The sequence below is a fragment of the Phocoena sinus genome, chromosome 3, assembly GCF_008692025.1.
Source record: "Phocoena sinus isolate mPhoSin1 chromosome 3, mPhoSin1.pri, whole genome shotgun sequence".
Taxonomy (NCBI): Eukaryota; Metazoa; Chordata; class Mammalia; order Artiodactyla; family Phocoenidae; genus Phocoena; species Phocoena sinus.
Genome location: NC_045765.1, coordinates 2,635,074 through 2,656,564, shown reverse-complemented (window position 1 = coordinate 2,656,564; position 21,491 = coordinate 2,635,074). Strand labels below are relative to the sequence as shown.

The 21,491-nt window shown below is 54.0% G+C and overlaps 1 protein-coding gene across 1 annotated transcript; it reads right to left on the bottom strand.

Annotated features, from left to right (window-relative positions):
• Window positions 1-1,631: 1,631 nt before the first annotated feature.
• Window positions 1,632-10,300, bottom strand: TLE5 (TLE family member 5, transcriptional modulator). Its single transcript, XM_032626311.1, has 7 exons — window positions 10,130-10,300; window positions 8,915-9,012; window positions 6,498-6,561; window positions 5,037-5,081; window positions 4,302-4,364; window positions 2,848-2,922; window positions 1,632-2,758 (listed from the first exon to the last, which is right to left on the bottom strand). The coding sequence occupies exons 1-7, from the start codon at window positions 10,154-10,156 to the stop codon at window positions 2,537-2,539; spliced, it is 594 nt and encodes a 197-aa protein (XP_032482202.1). The 5' UTR covers window positions 10,157-10,300; the 3' UTR covers window positions 1,632-2,536.
• Window positions 10,301-21,491: the final 11,191 nt, after the last annotated feature.

The following is a 21,491-nucleotide window of genomic DNA, read 5'->3' as shown; positions in this document are numbered from 1 at the left end:
TTTTAAAAAACTGTGAAATAGAACACACAGAAGAGTGCCCTGATTGTAAACAAACAATCCGATGAATTATCACAAAGTGAATACACTTGTGTAATCAACTCCCAAATTACCATCACCCTTAGAAGTCTCCTTTGGTAACTCCATGACATCTGGTGCTATAGGTCCCTTGGGCCTGTCTTTGTTCTTTATATAAGTGGAGTCACACAGCATTGACTTTTCCATACCTGGCTTCTTCAGTGTTCTGTGTGCGAGATGTATGGTGTCAAGTGCGGTGAGGTCTGGTTCTTTTTCCTGGCTGTGTAGTATTCCACGGGCAGCTAATGTCACAACTTACCCTTCTGCCCTTTGATGGACAGCTGGTGGTTTCCAGTTTGGGGCAATGAGGACTAATTACAGCTGCTGTAAACATTCTTGTGGCACGTGTGTTGGGTGGATCCAGCATTCAAATCCGGGGGTATCACTGGGTGCTAAGCAGCCTTCTGAGGCAGATGTAACAATTTACACTCCCCAAGAGAGGGGTAGAGATGAGTTCTGGTTTTCAGCACAAGGATATACATTAAGCAGGGAGTGATCCCATCTCACTGGCATTCTTGGAGGTGATTTGGCTGCAGTGGGGGAGGGGAGGGGCCCAGCAGGAGGGTCCCCCTTTCCCCTCTCTGCCTCCTTTCTCTCCTTAGGGACAGGAGACATTTACCCTGAGGTTGGCTGTTCATCATCACCTCTGTCTCTCCCTCCTTCCCTTCCTGTGCCCTTGGCCCCCATGCGAACCCACTGGATCGGGCAGACAGGTGAGAATTCCTTGCATCCCTCGTGCTCCCAGCTCCTTGAGGGTGGGATTTCTGTGGCATGAAGCCCTTGTGAAGATCTTACCAAGTCCAGATGACTGTCCCCACTCTCCACCCACCTCCCCGCCACCAGGCCCATATCCTGGGTGGGGAGCCTGAACTTCTCTTAGTTTTTATTAAATTTTATTAAATTTTTTGGCCACAGCACAGGGTATGTGGGATCTTAGTTCGACCAGGGATCGAACCCACACCCCCTGCATCAGGAGTGCAGTCTTAACCACTGGACCACCAGGGAAGTCCCTGAAGTTCTCTTGACTGAAATGCCAAGTGTGCTGGGAATCCCCTTTCCTGCTGGCTCCCCCTCCTGGGCTGGTCCAGCTTGGATGCAGGGGGGCGAGGGTGGGCTCCAAGTGGTCCTTGGAGAGTTGAGGTCCAGCTGGGGGTCTGTGTTCTCTGATCTGGAAAAAAGCGTTTTGTGTGTGCAGTGTGACTGTCCAGTCTCAGCAGCTGTCTCTAAGGATAAAGACTGTCATTTAGGAACCCTCCGGCCTGGGACTCAGAAACTAGTGACCCCTTAGCTTTTGAGTCCCTTTGCCTACCTGTCAAAACGGCTGGCTAGACCTCAAGCACCTAGGCTGTGCTGTGTGACCTAGAGCCTCCAGCTGGCCCTCTCTGGGCTAGGCGCCAAGTTCAGGAGCTAGACTACATTTACAAGCCAGACTCAGCTAGGACTCTCAATATCCAATCCTGTAACAGACGAGGGGGTCTCAGACTTGAAGCCCTCTCCTCCTCCGGGAAGGGGGGCACCGCGGGCAACTCACAACACAGAGGCAGGAACACGGCAACCAACCTTCTCACATCTTTATTTGAAAGGCACAGCTAAGCCCACCCTCGATACAGCATTTTCACTTCTCTCCGTAGAGATCAAACAACTGAACACAACAAAGGCTGACAGTCTAAAAGGCTATATACAGACACAGGTGTGGGTGTTGCTTTTTTTTTTTTAACATTTTTCTGTCTTTTTCTTTTTTTTAATATCCCTTTTCTTAAAAGACAAGCTAGTGTACTGGAAAAAGGAAAAATAAAAAATAAAAACCAAGACAACTCGAGTACCCTCATCTTTATTTGGGAAAAGGGAGAAAGGGAATTCTGGGTCGCCCACCCCACCCTGTTCCCCGGGCGAAGCTTGCCGTCCATGGCCCCTCTTTCTTTCATGGGTGAGGGGACAGGACTAGGTGGGTGTGGGCGGCGGGAACTAGCAGAGGGTGAGTGAGTGGGAAGGGGAGACGCGGGGCGCCCAGGGCGGGGAGGGGCAGCTAGCATTGTGTTTGCATGCAGTGCCAGGGTGTGAGGCCAGGGTGTGCCCCGAGGAGGGGCGGGGGGCGGGGGCAGCGGGCTGTCAGTTACAGGTGTGCGAATTGGGGAAGTGCAGGGGGTTTTGGACCTCTTGAGGTCTTGCTCCCTTCGGACCTGGCCTCCCACTTGTGCCTGCAGGCCTCAGCTTGCCTCATCTGTGGTATGAGCGGGTAATGACCCATTCAGGCTGCAGGGGAGGAGGAGGGAGGCTGGGAGTCGGGGGTAGGAGCCAAGTCAGGGGGTGGCACACAAGCAGGGCAAGGGCCCCAGCAGGCGGCTACCATAAATACTACCAAAGTTGAGCCAATCCCGAGCTATACTGTGTCTTATGCTGAATCTTCCTCTCTCTCCGTGTCTGTCTCCCCTTTGTCCCCCGCCCCCATCCCAGCCGCCCACTAATCCGATTTCTCGCCATCATCCTCCTGGTGGGTGTCACCGTCATGCCCATTCTTGTCTTCCTTGGAGAGGTGGGCCTGGGAGCCCAGCGCCGACAGCGAGAGGAGGCCGGTGCCTGCACTGACCGCCGGCAGCGAAGGGGGCTGCAGCCCCACAGGCAGTGGGGTCAGAGGCAGGGCCAGAGCCTGCAGCTGGGACAGCTGGTGGGCTTGGAGCTGCTGCTGCAGGGCAGAGGAAGGGGAGCGTTAGTCCCCTTGGGCCCACCTGTCCTTCTCCCACCCGCTGCTTCCCCCGAAGACCCCAAACATACTCGGATGATGGAGTTCAGCTCAGGAGCAGTGACCTGCTTAGCCCTCTCGATGGCTCCCAAGACTTGCTGCTGGTGCTGGATGGGGGAAGGGTGGAGAGACATCAACTGATTAGCCCCGATCTTGTTAGGGCTTGTGGCTTAGAGCCCAGAAGCAGCCCCGCTCCCATCTGGGCTATTAGAGCCCTCCCTCTCCACAGCTTCCCACGCCTCCCGAAACCCCCCTCTCTCCAGCTGATTCCTTTCATCCAGCCTCAGTCTCCTCATCTGGAAAATGGGATACACGGAGATGCAGAGAAGACCGAAAGGGCTTGGTACCAAAATCTTAGGAAAACGCTTTTGGGTGAGTCTGAGAAAGCCTGAACCACGACCAATGCCATGTGCAAAGGAGCAGAAGTGCAGTGCACAACCTGGTCAACAGTACAGGGAAGTCCTGGTTCTAAGAGCTCAGACCAGGACTGCTGGTCCAAGAGATCCGAGATCTGCTAACCCAAGCTCCTCTTCCTCCACAGCCTGGGAAGGCCCAGTGAATTCTGGCAGGACTGGGGCACGAGTCTCGGTTCAGGGCAATCCCCCACCCTGTACCCCAGCCCTCCCTGAACGTCTGTCTCTCTGGCCATCAGATGCTAGAATCTGCCAAGCTCCATCTTTGCCTTGGCTACCAGGGAGCCCCTGTTGTGAACGGAAACCACAAGGCTAGGTCTTCAGGGTCCTAAGAGTCCCCCCCTTCTTTGGGGCTTTCATGGTGTCCTCCTGGAATTGTTCCTGGGCATCACCTGAGGGACCCCAAGATATGAATGGGGGCTAAAGAGAAAATGATTATCAAGAGTAAATCTGGCAGAGAGCAGATGGGCCTTACATGACCCAGACGTGTGTGTGTTTGTGTGTGTGTACAGAGTGGGCCTCACACCAAGAGTCTTAGAACCCCAGGAAACAAAAGAGGAAGAGTTGGGTACCTGGTTCCTCCGTTTGTCCGTGTGCACCTCTGTGTGTCTGTGTGCCGTGTGTTTAAGTGTCACATCTGTGCATATCTGTGGCTGTTTGTATGTCTGCCTATGTGTGCTGAGAGCCCCCCTGTCCACACAGCGGCCAGCAGGGCCTCGCAGATGAATCTCAGGGGGTGAAAGACGGAAGCAAAACAGGGAAACAGAATTCTTGGTGCAGTCTTCAGCGTGCCTGACGTTTTTACAGTGCAATGACTCACTCAGGCTGGGAATTCCACAGCAGGGTGAGGCCCCTCCCTCCATTGCCCTGCACCCCTGGGGTTTCTCCAACCTGGGGATTCTTCTGCACAGACTGGCTGGTGGCTGGGAGGTCCAGAGAGGGAAGGCGTGTGCCCTGGGGTACCCAGCATGCTGCTGCCCCAGATGGCTGCAGGACGGAGGGCCTGGGGAAAGTTCACGGTCCATCTACCGCCTCCTCCCCGCAGCCCTGGGAGGCCTGGGGGCTCCACTCACCTCTTGGGAAAGGTAGGGCAGGACCTGGGCACAGATCCCATTCAGCCTCTTGACGATTTCAGCCTGAAACACACAGATGCTTCAGCCCTGCGCAGCAGCTAGGGCAGGCGCAGACCAGCCCCAGGCCTGAGGGTTCTGTCTAATCTAAGAAGAGGCCAGCTTGGCCCAGGGTCAGGTCAACTCATCGGGCCCACGGGCACCCAACCAGCAGCAAAGGTGGAATCTGAGGCTGGCTCTCTGCCCTGTAGGCTAAGAGCACAGGACAAACCCATGCCCAGCCGCTTGGGGTCCCGGTGGCCCTGGGAAGATGATGCCCAGTGCCTGATAGGTAGTGAGTGCTCCGTGGGAGAGAGGGGAAAAGGGGTGGGGGCAGCTGGCATCAGTGTTCTACAACATACCCGAGGGTAGCCTCATCAGGGCACAGGTGGCAAGAGCAAGGCTGCAGGGCAAGGGGCAATCTGGGGGTTCCAGGGCGGGTTGGCACATCACCCCTCCCCTGCTGTTTGCAAAGGGGAGACAGTGGGGGGGGGGGGTGGCAGGTCCCCGGAAAGTCTCTGCCCCTCCCCCTCAGGGAGAGCAACCCATCAGGGAGGCCTAAGAAAGAAGGGGGGTGGGTTGGGAGGTAACAGGATACCAGGGCAGACTTGGTGCTCAGCCAAGGGGTGGGCAAGCTCCTACCTGCCTGGGGGAGTGCTGAAGTAATCGTGGGACGGAGGAGGGGGGAAGAGGGCGTACCTGCTTGTGCATCTCGATGTTCAAGCCGTAGGACATCTCGTAGTACTGCATGGGGGCCGAGAGGAGACAGAGAGAAATGGGGGCGGGTGAAGAATGGGGGGCTCCAGAGACAAAGAGATGGGGGGTGTGACAGAGAGAGAGACAAAGAGGGGGAGAAGGGGAGAAATGGAGAGATGGGGAGGGGAGGGCAGGCGAAAGAGATGGAGATGGAAGTGGGGAGACACCCACACCAGCCGCTGGGGCCCAGGTGCCTGGTGGGGCTGCTGCGGAAGCTAGGGAAGCTTCAGGGCCCCAGCAGCGGTGTGGGTGCCCTGGTTTCTGGAATAATGATCACACCCCAACCTCTAACACACACAGACACACACAGACACACAGACACACATAGACACACACACACACACACACACACACACACACACACTCTCTCTCTCTCTCTCTCCAAGGCTCCTAATCTTTTATCTTTATGTGTCTTGTCTGCGGGTGGCCCCGGACTCCAGGGAAGTTTGCCTTCCTGGGTATAAATAATCGAGCATAAACAAATCCTGCTGGGTCTGGCTCTGGGGCCAGCAGCGCCCCCCCTCACGCCCCAGATCTGACCCTGCCCCTTCCCTTGCTCTAAACAGTCCCATGGCGCCCCTCTGTCACCCCAGGGAGGGTGGGGGGGAAGCCAAGTTTGTTCCCAAGTCTTTGTGTGGTCTCCCATTCTCTGCCCAGCAAGCTCCTACTCATTCTTCAAGACCCTAGCTGCAATGCCCCATCCTCCATGCAGTCTTTCTCAAACCGGGAGCACCCCCTTCTGGAGTCCCCCAGTCCCGGGTCCCTCTCTCTGCCCCAGCCCCATCCCTCCCTCTGAGGCCAGAGGTTCAGTGTCTGGGTCTGCTTCCCCCACAGCCTGGAGAAGTGGGCTCTGGGCTGGACGGAGGTGGCGCAGTGGGGCGTGGGGGTGGGGTGGGGTTGATGCAGAAATCGCCACCTGGTGGGTAGGAAACCTAACAAGTGATTCTGGCAGCGTGCACTCAGGCAGGGTCTCAGATGTCAGGCCCAAGAACGCAGTGACACCCCTTCCCTCCCACCCACGTCAGAGAGTTCTCCTCCCAGGCTTGGGCAAGGAGGGGTTAAGCCTGGGATGCCTGGACCATGTGGGTGGGGAGGGATCTGGCTGCTCCCTCAGTCAGATCCTGGCTTTCCCAGCCATTGGCTCCTTTCCTGCCAAGGACAGCCGGGGGACCTGGCAGGCCCAGGCTGCAACCCGGTGGTTTGGCACCTCGGCCACTGCCTGGGCCGGCAGCCAGGCCAGCAAGACGGACTCGGCCCGGCCCAGGGGCAGGCTGAATGGAGAGCTGACCCTGACTCCTCATACATCCCAGAGGTGGCGGCCAGGGTTCGGGCAACAGCTGCTGGTGCTGGAGGGGGATCCGGGGGTCCCCCATCCCTGCCCACTGGACCCCAGGGCTGGCTTACCATCACGTAATGACGCTGCATCTCTGACTTCTCGCTGGCCAGCTTGTCACATTCGAGTTTCAGACTGAAAAAGAACACGGGGTGGGGCGGGGGCTGGGCTGAGGTCCCCCCCATTGTGCAGGGGAGCCCCTAACTTTGGTGGGGGACAGGCATAAAATGGGGCAGGGGGAGCCTCAGGTGCCCTAGCTAGAAAATGTGGATTATGAAACCAACCTTGCAGATCTGGGGGCAGAGAAAGCAATGAAAATAATAAAAGTAACAAAAGTCAGAGCAAATGCCCTGACTGTAGCTGAGACAGGGATTCAAAGAAACTTTTACCTCTCCTGAAACCCAAAGAGATCAGGGCCGTTAACATCACTCTGTTTTTACAAATGATGCAATGGACACCCAGAGAGGTTGAGTGAACGGGCTCAAGGTCACACAGCCAGGAAGCTGGCTTCAGAGGCCATACTCTCAAGCACTGAGGAAAACTCTCCAGCAAAGGAGGAACAAACAGACATGGTGGAGAGGCTGCGAGAGCCGAGTTGGCTGGTAGGGCTCTGGATTGGATTTACCAAGGAATCTTCAAAGGCACCCAAGCCCCTCTTGTGGGTCCTGATTTCCCTAGCAGTGGGGCATAAATTTCCACCATTGGGTAATAGAGATGGTGACGCCCCCGCCTCTCTCAAGCTCCCCCAGCAAGGATAAACTTTGGGTATTTCTCAAAGGCCCCTCACGAGGGTGTCAGGATGACAGGTAAAGAGCTGAGAGCACAAACTCAAGCCAGATAGACTGAGTCCAAAGTTCAACCCTGCTGTTTTGATGCTGTGTGACTCTGGGCAAACCCCTCTACCTCTCTGGGTCTTGGTCTCCAAGTCTGTTGAGTTCCAACCTCCGAGGGTGAGGTGGTGAGGATGAAATGAATTAAGACCAGAAACACTCTTAATGCTGGTATTCAGCAAGTACCCAATAAAAACTTAGTTGCTCTTGTAGTCACCCCAGGAGACTGGAGTGTCACTTCGCCAGACTGACCACGACTTGTATACCCCAGTTGGGAGGACAGCCACAGTTGGTTTCTCCAACTTTCTTTAAAAATATGCATTTGTTGCCACCGTTAAAAACAAAATCATGCAATTTCATTCCAAACTCTGCATTTCTGGCCCTTCCTGAAGGACTGGTGGATCCTGTGTGAGCCCCCAACATGGTAGGACCCCTCAGTGTAAAAGCAGGAAGCCCAGGCTCAATGGATGGAGACTCCAAAGCTCAGAGAGGGGGTGTGGCCTACCCGAGGTCACATAGCACTGTGGCAGCAATCGTCAGATTGCTCGGTCTCTGGAATTGGATCAGCCCCCGTGCTCACTGTGACATGGGCATGGGCCAGGCTGGGGTGGGGGTGGGGGAACCCCCCAGAGAGGCTCAGAAAGGCCAGGCCTGCCAGGCAAAGCCCCTAAACCCTCCACATCACAGGACCAGAACAAAGTTCCTAGGCCTGCCCTTCAACCATCTGTGCCTCAGTTTCCTCATCTTTGAAATGAGCACGATAGGGCAGCAGTAAAGATTAAACAAAAGGACGTATGTTCCATCTTGAGCAAATGGGGAGAATGGGAAGTACCTCCAAAGAACAAATATATCACTGCTCCCAATTTCTTCTTGGAGACAACTCGGGATCCTTCAAAGAATACTTTTGTGTGGGTAAACTAAGGTCCAGAGAGGGCCTAAGACCCCACAGGTATTCTTGGCCATGGACCCCCTTTTGATTCCTAGTTCAAAGCCCCCCTCCGAAGCAAAACCTTGAGAATCTGCATTCTTCAACCCAGAGACTGGGTACAAATCTCAGTTCTGCCACTTCTTTGCTGTGCAACCCCAGGAAATTCCTATCCTCTCTGGGCTTAAGTTTCTCTAAGTGTAAAATGAAGACAATAATAGTTCCTTTCTCTTTAGATTTGGCACATTGGCAAGCCCTTTAGAAACGTTAGATTCAGTTCTGGAAAGAGAATCGCCTTTCTGCGGGCTGGCAGGAACCCTTTCTCCAAAACTAGGCAGAGAGAGATAACATGCTACAGATTTTGGTGGGGGGGTGGGGAGGTGGAGGGTCCATCCCCAACTCCAGCTGTTGGGAGGTCTTTTATCCAATGCAGATTGAGGTGGGGGTGGGGAGGGGGCTCTGACACCAGACAGCTGAGGCTTTGGGCAAATTATTGAAATTTTTGTGTCTCAGTTTTCTCATCTACAAAATGGGACTGTCTTAAAGACTAAATGAATTTCATATCGGCAAAGTGCTAAAGACAGTGCCTGCCACCTAAGACATTCAACGCCTCTACTTTTTCGGAGCCTAGATATATAGCAGGGGCCACAACCTCCGCTGCAGGCTTCAGTCTTGCCATCTGAGCAGGGGGCTCCAGCTTCTCCCGGGGCGGGTACCACCAGCCCCAGCTCACCTGTGGTACTGAGCCTGCAGCAGCTGAAACTCATCTTTGATGCGGTCGCAGGAGTCCGAGGTGGTGAATTTCAGTTGCTGGGGGAGGTGCGACGAGCCCTGTGGGGAGGGGCGGCCCGGGTCAGGATCCGGTGGGGCCGCCACCCACCTCTCTCCCCCGCTGCCCCGAGGCAGCGGCCGGCGCAGCTGCAGTGTCCCCCCCCACCACCCGCCCTACTTCCCGGGCCCGTGTTTACAGCCCCCGGAGCGGCCCCCGCCCGCACTTCCTGCCCCCGCCTCTCCTCCCGAAGCCGAGTGGGGTGGGCGCGCCCGGAGGCTCTCGTCCCCCGTCCCCCCCCAGGCTGTGGAGGTGCGTTTGAAGGCCCGCCCTTGGTGGGGGGCAGGGTGCGCCCTCTACCGCGCCTCCAAAGCGCCGAGAGGGGGTGCACATCTGAGCGCCCCAACTGCCTCTGGGAGGGGGGAGAACGCGTCCTAGAGGGTCCCCCTCCCCAAGCTGGCGGTGGGGGGGGATGAAGCTTCCTCGCAAACTCCCCTTGGGGGAGGGGCCTCTCTAAGCACCCGAAATCTTCCCGGGGGGCCCACCCCAGATTCCTAGCACCCTTCCTCCGGGCCGCGCTCTTCCGGGAGGGGTGCGCCTCCGGTCTCCCCCCACTCCCAAGCCCCGAAAGCAGCCCCAGCGCTAGAAGTGCCTGGTGGGGCTCCCGGGGCGCCCCAGGCCCGAGGCAAAGGCCGCCGAGGCCCTGGCTAGCTTGATTGGGGGGGGTGCGTAGGGCCCAGGAGCTGGGGCCGGGGCTGGGGGGATCTGAGGTGGGATCTGGAGGAGACCTGGCTTGGGAGCTAGTGGGGGGTGCTCTGGGCCCGGAAGCTGGGAGGGGGACAGGGAGCTACGGGGAATGGGAGGGAGCCCCGGAGCTGGGGGTGGGGAGTAGCGCTGGGCCCAGAGCTGTAGGGGACTGGGCCTAGGAGGTGGGGGAGAGACGCCGAGCTGGGGGTGGGGAGGTCTGGCTGGGATCTGGAGCGGGGGGCGCAGGGCTTGGTCCTTGAGGGGTACGCAGGGCCCGAACCTGGGGGAGGGAAGGGTCCGGCTGGGAACTGGGGGGACCGGGTCAGGACCTGGGCGGACGCAGGGCCCAGAGCTGGGGGGATGGCCCGGCCGGGAACTGAGGGGTGCCGGGCCCGGATGGGGGGGGGCGCCGGGCCGGCGGGCCCCGCTTACCGAATGCCTGCTTTGTGGAAACATCATGTCAGTCGCGGCGGGGGGCGCGGGCTGCGCCCCGGCTGTGCGCCCCGGCTCGGGCTGCTCGGGGCGCCGGGCGGCCGCGCCTTTGTCCCGGCGCCGATCGGCAGCTCCCGGGGCCGCCGCCGCCGCCTCCCGCGCCCGGCCTCGCCCGCTTCCTGCGCCCCCTCCCCGCGCGCCCGGCCCCGGCGCGCCCCGGGCCCCGCTTCCTGCGCGCCCGGCGCCCCTCCCCGCCCCTCCCCGCCGCCCGCCTCCCCGCACGCCCGGCCGCCGCTCCTATTGTCTAATGGCGGCGACGCCGGCAGTGGCTGCGGCCTCGGCTAAGCGGAGGCTCCGGCTCCACCTGCTGCTGCTGCCGCCGCCGCTGCTGCTGCTTCCCGGGCCCCGTGCGCGCCGCCGAGGGGGGGGGCGCGCGCCCGGGGAGGCCCGCGGATCCCCACCCATCCGCCTCCCCCGGGCCGGCCGGCGCAGTGACCTTGGGCCCGGCGCGCCCCCGCCTCTCTGCGGCCCCTCCCGGTCGGGTGGCCCAGGCAGCCGCCAGGGCCTCGGTTTCCCCATGTGTCAGAGCCGGGGGGCCTGGCTGCCCCCATCGAAACCGCCGGCGCAGTCATGGCGCGACCCGGACGCATTCCAAGGACATGCTCTGTAATCTTGGCTCACGGGCTGTTCTCTGAGCCTCGGTTTCCTCTTCTGTAGAAAGGAGGTGGTGATACCGACTTCCTGGGAGCCATGCCTTCAACACACATTTATGGAGCGCCTACTGTGTTCCAGGCCCCGCTCCAGGACGTGGGGGTGGGAAGGGGTACAAAGTCCCGACCCTGGTGGAGATGACATGAGACAGCAAACATATGAACCAAGTCCCTGGCAGGTCAGAAGGTGGTAACAGCTATGGAGAAAACAAAGCAGGAAGGAGGGCTGGGAAGGTGCGATTTTTCGCAGGGGGAGGTCAGAGGGGGCCTGCTTGGCCTCTAGGAGGGCCCGAAGGTGAGAGAGCAAGCCAGTAGGCTGTGGGGGTGGTGGCTTATTCAGGTAGTGAGAAACGCCAGTGCAAAGGCCCTGAGGCAGCACTGTGGCTGGCACGGAGTGGGTTGCTTGGGAGGAGATGGAGGCAGGGAGGCAGCAGCTTCCTGCATTCACACATGGGTGCTGCTCCCAGAAGGGCCTGCGCTTGGGTTAATGATCTGCTGTTTTGGTCTGGAAATTCCTAATAATTTTTGAACAAGGGGCCTTACGGTTTTGCTTTGCAATTATTTATTTATTTATTTTTGCGGTACGCGGGCCTCTCACTGTTGTGGCCACTCCGGTTGCGGAGCACAGGCTCTGGACACACAGGCTCAGTGGCCATGGCTCACGGGCCTAGCTGCTCCGCAGCATGTGGGATCTTCCCGGACCAGGGCACGAGCCCGTGTCCCCTGCATCAGCAGGCGGACTCTCAACCACTGCGCCATCAGGGAAACCCTTGTTTTGCAATTTTTGAACAAGGGCCCTGCAAATTCAGTAGCTGGTGATGGGACGGGACAGATGGTGCAGGGCCTCGGGGTCTGTGGGAAGGACTTAGGCTTTTACTCAGTGAGATCGGAGCCCTGGAGGGCTGTGGGCAGAGGAGGGACAGGACTGACTCAGGCCTCGAAGAAGCTGTTGAAATAATACACGTGAACCCCTAGCAAGTGCTAAATAGACAAGCTCTTAATTATCACTATCACCATCAACTACGCGCCTTGCCTCCTGGATGGGCCTTGGGTTTTTCCCATCTGGAGTTAGGACTCTGGTCACCTTTCCTGGGCAGAGGAAGGGTTAGGACTAGGTTGACATGAGTAAGCAAAATTGAAGCCCCTTCCACCCAAAAAGCCCTTCAAGATAAAACAGTACTTTAACACCGTATTTTTTTTTTTTTTCCTGTGGCCACCCAGTGCGGCTTGCGGGATCTCAGTTCCCTGACCAGGGATTGAACCCAGGCCGTGGTAGTGAAAGCCCGGAACACGATATTTTTTAAAATAAAAATTAATGCCAGAAATTCATCACGAGCAAGGTAACACATTAAATAAGACAGCATGTTGGACTTCCCTGGCGGTCCAGTGGTTAAGATGCCAGTCTTCCATTGTAGGGGGCCGGGTTCAATCCCTGGTCAGGGAACTAAGGTCCCACATGCCACAGGGCATGGCCTAAATAAACAAACAAGCAAATAAATAAATAAAACAGCATCCAGTGGGGCCAGAGACGAGTTAGGAGGTTGCAGGGTCTCCCTAGTCCCGATGCCCTAAGAGAAAAAGTGCAAACTTATAGAAAGTTTACTATTCCTGGGGAATTCCCTGGTGGTCCAGTGGTTAGGACTCATTGCTTCCACTGCTGGGGACATAGGTTGGATCCCTGGTCGGGGAACTAAGATCCCACAAGCTGTGTGGTGTGGCCAAAAAAAAAAAAAGTTATAGAATGTTTACTATTCTGAATGGTTCCGGAATGTGCAGACCTCACAAATCGTATTGGGGTCCCTAAGTGGAACAGGCTACAGAATTTTTAGGGCCCAGGGCCAAATGAAAACGCAGGGCCTCAGGTTCAAAAAGGATCAGGAACTTCAGGATGGTGACAACAGAGCATTAAACTAAGAGCAGGGCCCTTCCTTCAAGTACAGGGTCCTGTAAGACTGCACGAGTCACAGGCCCAACAAACCAGCCCTGCTCCCAAATCTCCCCACTCCCACACAGAGACCAGACACCGTTTCTCCTGGGAGGCCCTCTGCATCTAGGCAGGCAGCTCCAAGTATTAGGGGTCTTGGTGACCATTTTAGCAGACCCTAGCCTTGGGTGGGCAGAGATGGACACAGACATCTCCAGTACAGTGGGGTCAGGGCAGGCCTTTCACCATGCGGTAGAGAAGCCCGGAAGTGTGACCCAGCCTATGAATAAAGCAACCCACCTGTTTAATTAATTTATTCATTTATTTTTGGTTGCGTTGGGTCTTCGTTGCTGCGCGCCAGCTTTCTCTAGTTGTGGTGAGCAGGGGCTACTGTTCGTTGCGTTGTGCGGGCTTCTCACTGTGGTGGCTTCTCTTGTTGCGGAGCGCGAGTCTATAGGCACGTGCCCTTCAGTAGTTGTGGTGCGCGGGTTTAGTTGCTCTGCGGCATGTGCGATCGTCCTGGACCAGGGCTCGAACCCGTGTCCCCTGCATTGGCGGGCGTATTCTTAACCACTGTGCCACCAGGGAAGTCCCTGTTTAAGTTTTTAGGTGCACAGCAAAGTGAATCAGTTATACATATACATATATCCACTCTTTTTTTAGATTCTTTTCCCATATAGGCCATTACAGAGTATAGAGTTCACTGTGCTATATAGTAGGTCCTTATTAGTTATCAATTTTGTATATAGTAGTGTGTATATGTCAATCCAATCTCCCAATTTATCCCTCCCCCCCCCTTACCCCCTGGTAACCATAAGTTTGTTTTTTACATCTGTGACTCTACTTCTGTTTTGTAAATCAGTTCATTTGTACCTTTTTTTTAGATTCTACATGTAAGCGATATCTTACGATATTTGTCTTTTTCTGTCTTATTTACCTCACTCAGTATAACAATCTCTAGGTCCATCCATGTGCTGCAAATGGCATTATTTTGTTCTTTTTTATGGCTGAGTAGTATTCTATTGTATATGTGTACCACATCTTCTTTATCCATTCCTCTGTCGATGGACATTTAAGTTGTTTCCATGTCTTGGCTATTGTAAATAGTGCTGCTATGAACATTGGGGTGCATGTATCTTTTCAAATTATGGTTTTCTCCGGGTATATGCCTAGGAGTGGTATTGCTGGGGCATATGGTAGCTCTATTTTTAGTTTTTTAAGGAACCTTCATACTGTTCCTACCAGTTTACATTCCCACCACCAGTGTAAGAGGGTTCCATTTTCTCTACACCCTCCTACCTGTTTGAGTTTTTACTATGAACCAGTCACTGCTTTAGCGTTTTAACCTTGGGTACTACCATTATGCCCATTTGAAATATGGGGAAATTAAGGCACCGAGAGGTTAAGAGACTTGGCCAAAATCACATAGCTGGTGGGTGACAGCACCATGATGTCAACCCAGGTCCTTGGGCCTTTGATCGCTATGCAGTCCTGCCCCTCCAGGTGGGGCGTGAAGGCAAGTCATGGTGGGAACACTGGCTGGAGAGGGCCAGGACCCCAGATGATGCAGGACCCTGCATTCTGCACTGAGGAGTTGGACTTGTACCTGGAGAGCACTAGGGAGCCATGGAAGAGTTTAGAGCAGGGTTTGTCAGTCTGTACTCTCGACATTCTGGCCCGAATCATTCTCTGGTTGGGCAGGGGGGGCGTCCTGGGCACTGTGGGGTATTGAGAAGCATCCCTGGCCCCCACTCACTAGATCCCAGGAGTACCCCCAGTCCCAAGTGTCCCTCAGGACAGAATTGCCCAGAGCTGAGAAGCCCTGGCTTAGAGCAGCAGAGAGAGACCACCAGGGCGAGTGGTAGAAAATGCTTACTGGCAGTGGGAATGGATGCAGATGAGGCGGGAGGTCAGGAGACCAGGGGGGATCCCCAAACTAAGGCTCAGGAGAGGTGCAGGCTGAGCCAGGCCTGCTGTGTGGAGGAGCTTTTGCGGGTAGAAAGAGCAGAATGCCAGCAAGTCGGGGAAAGGCAGGGCAGAAGGCTGCAGCCCAGGAGGGAATAGTCTTCATCGTATAATTAATTTGGGGGAAACTGGGGCTTTTGAAGACCTTCCTGTCTGGGAAGCTGCCATCCCACCCCCCACAGCTCCTACCCATCACCTACTCCTTGGGTCCATATCCTGATCTTTCCTCTTCCTGGGGTTCTTAGGGCCACATCTGGGGCCAAGTTGGGGCGGGGATCTGTCTCATGTATCCAACAGCCTGAGACCAGCCTCGCAGCCTGCTTACAAATGAGCACTGGGCCCCGGCCTCCAGGGCAGAGCCAGGCGCTGGCTGGCGCATGATTGATGGGGCTGCAGGGTCATTAATCAGAGGCGGGGGAGGAAACAGGTGGCTGCCGTGCGCACAGGGACCTCCCTGTGATAGGCCTGGTGGAGCTGGGGCCTCAGCTGTCCGGGCCTGGGTTTGAGCCCCTGGCTGCCATAACCTGGCTAAGTGACCCCAGGGCGGTATGAGTTTACTGGTCTGTACCCTAGTGCCCCCCTCCCCAAAGGGAGCTGTTATTCATTCATTCCCTCAGTAAACATTTATTGCACCTACTGTGTGCCAAGCATGGCTCTAGGTGGAGGTTTATAGCAGTGATTAAGGAGGACAAAAATCCTTCCCCTTGCAGAGCAGACAGGCTTTAAATACTTGACTCAGGTCCTGCCCCTCCTCTGCCCACAGCCTGCCAGGGTCCCACCTCCCTCGGGGTAAAAGCCCAAGTCCTCCCCAAGGCCCTGCAAGATCTGCCCCGTCCCCTCCCTGCCCTCCCCTCCTCCCTCTCTCCCCCTCGCTCACTCTGCTCCAGACACACGGGCCTCCTGGCTGTTCCTCCAATACACCAGGCCCGGTCCTGCCCCAGGGCCTTTGCACTGACTGTTCCCTCTGCCTGGAAAGCTCATCCCCACAACCCAGTTTGGCTAATTCCTTTGTCTCCTTCCAGTCTTGACTTAAATGTCACCTTCTCAATGAAGCTGTATTGTGACTTTCCTATTTAATTCTGGCAGGGCTGGGACTAGGATGAGTGTACTTTCTAGTAAGGCACTTTCTTCAGGTGTAAAATTTAAGACCAAAATCTCAGTCAACAAGATAAATACTATTTTAGTGCAATCGATTTTTGAATTGTGGTAAAATACACATACAATTTACTATGAGAGACATTTAAAACATTCACAATGGCGTGCAACCATCATGTCTATCCAGTTCCAAAACGTTCCATCGGGAATTCCCTGGCGGTCCAGTGGTTTAGGACTCCGAGATTCCACTGCTGGGGGCCCGGGTTCGATCCCTGGTTGGGGAACTAAAATCCCACAAACTGTGCGGTGCAGCCAATAAATAAATAAATAAAATTTATAAGGAAAAGAAACCATTCCATCACCCCCATAAGAAGCCCCATCCCCATTAGCATCCCCCCACCCCGCCTCTGGAAACGACTAGTACACTTTCTGTTTCTGTGGATTTGCCTGTTCTAGACGTTTCATATAAATGAATTGTATACTATGTGACCTTTCGTGTCTGACTTGTCTCACTGAGTATCATGTTTTCAAGGCCCATGCACATTGTATTGTATGTCAGTGCTTCATTCCTTTTTGTGGCTAATGTTCCATTGTAAGGATGGACCACATTTTGTGTATTCATTCATTCGTCTGTTGATGGACACTTGGGTTGTTTCCACTTTTTGACCATTGTGAATAATGCTGCTGTGACCATTCATATATAAGTTTTTATGTGAATGTATTATTTTATTTCCCTTGGGTGTAGACCCAGAAATGGAATTGCTGGGTCATAGGGTAATCCTATGTTTAATTTTCGAGGAATCACCAAATTGTATCCCACAGCAGCTGTACCATTTTACATTCCCAGTCGCAGTGCACAAGGGTTCCAATTTCTCCACATCCTTGCCAATAATTGAAATTGTCCTTAAAAAAAAAAAAAAAAAATATATATATATATATATAAAAAATACCCATTCTAGTGGGTGTGAAGTTGCATCTCAATGTGGTTTTGATTTGCATAAGGGAATATTTGAACAAATCAAAAGTAATGAAAAAATTTCCATGATGAACAAAATTTTAAATAAAAACAGGATCCAGCCCTTCACTTGCATCACCAGCTTTACTTGACTCCCTCCTCCCAGCCCTGTGGCAGCTGTTCCTCATCCCCCACCCTTCCTAAGCCAGTAATGAGGTCAATGAGGGATTTTAGTTCCCCGACCAGGGATTGAACCCACACACCCTGCAGTGGAAGCGCCGAGTCCTAACCACTGGACTGCCAGGGAAGTGAATGGGGGAGGAGGGGGATGAACCAGAGGGGAAGATGCAGACTGGGGTTCAGATCCTTTGCTGTGCAACTTCTGTGCAACCTCCAAGCCTTGATTTTCCTTCTCCATAACGTGGAAACCCTCTCTAAAAAATGGGGACCATGGCAGGAGAGTGACCCCGCAATCCCACTCCTAGGTATATACCCAAAAGAATTTAAAAAGCAAGGATTCGGGGACTTCCCTGGTGGCACAGTGGTTAAGAATCCGCCTGCCTGTGCAGGGGACACGCGTTCGAGCCCTGGTCTGGGAAGATCCCACATGCCGCGGAGCAACTACTGAGCCTGCGTGCCACAACTACTGAAGCCCGCGCACCTAGAGCCCGTGCTCCACAACAAGAGAAGCCACCGCAATGAGAAGCTGGTGCACTGCAACGAAGAGTAGCCCCCGCTCGCCGCAACTAGCGAAAGCCCACGCGCAGCAGCAAAGACTCAATGCAGCCAAAAATAAAATAAAATAAAAATAAAAAGCAAGTATTCAAATAGATATTTGTACACCAATGTCCATAGTACCATTATTCTCAATAGCCAAGAGTGGAAACAAATCTCCATCAACAGAGGAATGGATAAACAAAATTAACCATCTTACCTGTTTTCAAGCGCACAGCTCAGTGGCGATAGGCGCACATTCACGCTGTCATGCAGCCATCGCCACCATCCCTCTCCAGAACTTTCTCATCTTCCCAAACTGAAACTCTGTCCCCATGAAACACTCCCCATCCCCTCCCCCAGCCCCTGGCCCCCACCAACTATTTTCTGTCTCTATGGTTTTGACTCCTCTAGGACCTCCTGTGAGTGGGATCAGACAGTATTTGTCCTTCCGTATCTGTCTTATTTCATTCAACATCCCTTAAAGAAGCCCCGTCCCCATGAGCAATCACCCCATCCCCCTCCCCCAGCCCCTGACAACCAGGAATCCATTCTGTCTCTGTGGACTTGCCTGTTCTGGACGTTTCCCATCAATGGAGTCACACCCTGGGTGTCCTTCTGTGTCTGGTTTCTCTCACTGAGCATCGTGTTCTCAAGGTTCATCAATGTTGTAGTGAGTGCCAGGGCTTCACCCCTTTTCATGGCCGAGTGATGTTCCCGTGTGTGGAGGGACCACCTTTTGTCCACCTATTCATCTGTTGATGGACGTTTGGGGTGTTTCTACTTTTGGGCTATCGTGAGTAGTGCTGCTGTGAATATTATGTACGGATTTTCATGTGGACACGTATGTTCATTTCTCTTAGGTAGGTACCAAGGAGTGGAATTGCTGCGTCAGATGGAAACTCCAGGTTTAACTTTTAGAGAAACCACCAAACGGATTTCCACCGTGGCTGCCCCATTTTCCATTCCCAACAGCTCTGGAAGAGGGTTCAGATCTCCCTACATCTTTGCCAGGACTTATTATTGCCCGTAACTTTTTTTTTTTTTGGCCCTGCACATGCGCGGGATCTTAGTTCCCCCAACCACGGATTGAACCTGGCCACAGCAACAAACAATGGTAATGATACTGCGGATGGCACAGACTTCCCGCATGCTGGGAACCAGTCTAAGTCTTCTTTACGCATTTATTTACTAGTAACCCATTTTGCAGATGGGGACAATAGAGGCTCAGAGAGAGTGTGGCCCATCTGGAGGTCACCAGCCTGGCAGGTGACTTGTCACTGCCCCCCAGGGCTGAGCTTGACAATAAGTGTGTTTTGTTTTTGTGCTTATCCTTCTCCCCGGAGCTTCTGCCTGCACCCTTGGGAGCCTGGCGTTGGCAGGGCCGGGAGCCACTGTTGGGGTGTTTAAAGGCCTTTAAAAGGTGTTCCCAGGGGACTTCCCTGGTGGCTCAGTGGTTAAGAATCCGTCTGCCAATGCAGGGGACACGGATGGGTTCGAGCCCTGGTCCGGGAAGATCCCACATGCCATGGAGCAACTGAGCCTATGAGCCACAAAAACCGAGCCTGTGCTCTAGAGCCCGCAAGCCACAACTACTGACCTGCGTGCCTAGAGCCTGTGCTCCGCAACAAGAGAAGCCACCCAATGAGACGAGTAGCCCCCACTCGCCGCAACTAGAGAAAGCCCGCAGCAATGAAGACCCAACGCAGTCATAAATAAATAAATAAATTTATTTTTAAAAAAAGTGTTCCCAGCCTTTCCCTGGGGCTGCGTGGTAATTAGGTGCTGTAATTAGGGGGCGTGATTAGGAGGCCACCCCCAGCAGGCGTGTCTCTGGGGACATCTGGGGACTGTGGGGAGCAGGGAGGCATGGTTGCCCACCTGGCCTGCCCTTCAGAGGCCCCCACTGCCTCCTCTGAGATACCTAAAGGCCAAGTGCTAGCTGCAGCTTTGCAGCTGGTGGGCTGAGTGGCTCTGGACAACTCTCTGTCCCTCTCTGGGCCTCTGCTTTCCCATCTATGTAGTAGGTCCCCAGCACTGCTCCAAGCCCTTGAGGTGGGCACGATGATCACTCCCATTTTACAGCTGAGGAAACTGAGGCCCAGGGAATTTGAGAAATGGACTCAGGAACACACAGCCTATGAAAGGAAGAGCCAGGATTTAAATCTCAATCGCCATCCTAAGATCACCAGCAAATATTTCCCTACATGCTACTGAATGTGGGCAACACTTAGTGTTTTGTGTGAGTGCTGTGGAATAAACGGTGTCTTCCCTACAACAAACTTGTGCTGAAGCCCTGATCCTCTGTGGGCTGGTATTTGGAGGTGGGGCCTTCGGGAGGAGGTTAGGGTTAGATGAGGTCATGAGTGGGGCCCTCATGGTGGGATTAGTGTCCTTATAAGAAGAGGAATAGGCCAGAACTCTCTCTCTGCTATGTGAGGACACAGCAAGAGGTGGCTCTCTGCCACCTAAGGAGAGAGCTCTCACCAGACACTGACTCTGCTGGCGCCTTGGTCTTAGACTTCCAGTCTCCAGAACGGTGAGAAAATAAATTTCAGTTGTTTAAGTCAATCAATCTATGGTGTTATGTTATGGCAGCCCAAGTAGACTAAGGCAATGAGTTATGTGATTTAATCCCCAGAATAATCCCAGGAGGAAGTAGCTATAGCTGAGGAGACCCAGAGGCTCAGAGAGGGCAAGACACACCCCTAAGGTCACACAGACGGGAATGACAGAGATGAGATTCCAACTCCAGTCTGGCTAGTTCTGAGTCCCGCCTGTGCCTGTATGTCCCTAAACTTCCCCATCCCCACCCCCACCCCAAGCCAGTCCTGGGAGGCAGTGTAGCCTCCTGGTTAATAGACAGAGGTGAGTTCAAATCCTCACTCTGGCCTTCTACTTGCTGAGTGACTGGGACCAAGGCATGTCCTCTGTCTGCACCTCCGTCTCCTCATCGCAGACAGGAGTCCTAACAGTTCCAGAAAGTTGTGAGGATGGAATGAAATGAGATGTGAGTGTCCCTTAGCTGGGCATTAGCACAAAGAGCACGTGGTAAAAAAAATTTATTCTTTTTCTTTTTCTTTCTTTTTCTTTTTCTTTCTTTCTTTCTTTCTTTCTTTCTCTCTCTCTTTCTTTCTTTCTCTCTCTCTCTTTCTTTCTTTCTTTTTCTTTCTCTCTCTCTCTTCTTTCTTTCTTTCTTTCTTTCTTTCTCCCTCTCTCTTTCTTTCTCTTTCTTTCTTTCTCTCTCTCTCTTTCTTTCTTTCTTTTTTCTTTCTTTCTTTCTCTCTCTCTCTCTCTCCCCCCCTCTCTCTCTCTCCTTCCCTCCCTCCCCTCCTTCCTTCCTTCCTTCCTTGCCACACTATGCAGCATGCAGGATCCTAGTTCCCTGACCAGGGATTGAAGCCATGCCCCCTGCAGTGGAAGCGTGGAGTCCTAACCACTAGACTGCCAGGGAGTTCCCTAAAAAAATTTTTTTTTAATTAAAAATTTTTTAAAAATTTAAAAAGAGCACGTGGGCAACTGTCTTCTCTGAACCTCAGTTTCCTCTTCTATACAATGAGCATAATGTCAGTACTTACCTTTGTAAAGTGCTTGAGTCAATGACAGTGAAGTGCTCAGAACAGGGTCTGGTGCCAATGAATGCTTGATATACAATAATTTTTTTAAAAGTTCATAAATTCAAATACATCCACCAACGTGGAGACACACAATGCCCACGGACACACACACACACACACTGGGACCCCTCCTGCCCAGGGATGAGTGGATGAGTGGCTGCCTTCTCTACCAGTTGGGTTATCCACCCTGGTTACTGCAGAGCTCCCCTGCCTATGTGCATTAAACGTAAATTAACTGAATGAAAGGAAATTTAAAAATTGAGTTCCTAGGCTGCACAGGCCACATCTCAGGGGCTCATTAGTCACTGGGGCTGGTGACCATCACACTGGACAGTGAAGGTGCCCATTATCGCTCACCACAGCAGGGTATTCTATGGAGAGC

What these genes read in the sequence shown, in the direction of transcription:
- TLE5 (XM_032626311.1), bottom strand. Translation starts at nt 10,156, where the DNA reads ATGATGTTTCCACAAAGCAGGCATTCG. An exon ending in TGCAGCGTCATTACGTGATG is followed by an intron (nt 5,082 to 6,497) that starts GTAAGCCAGCCC and finishes GCCCCCATGCAG; the next exon opens with TACTACGAGATGTCCTACGG. An exon ending in AGCTGAACTCCATCATCCGA is followed by an intron (nt 2,759 to 2,847) that starts GTATGTTTGGGG and finishes TCTGCCCTGCAG; the next exon opens with CAGCAGCTCCAAGCCCACCA.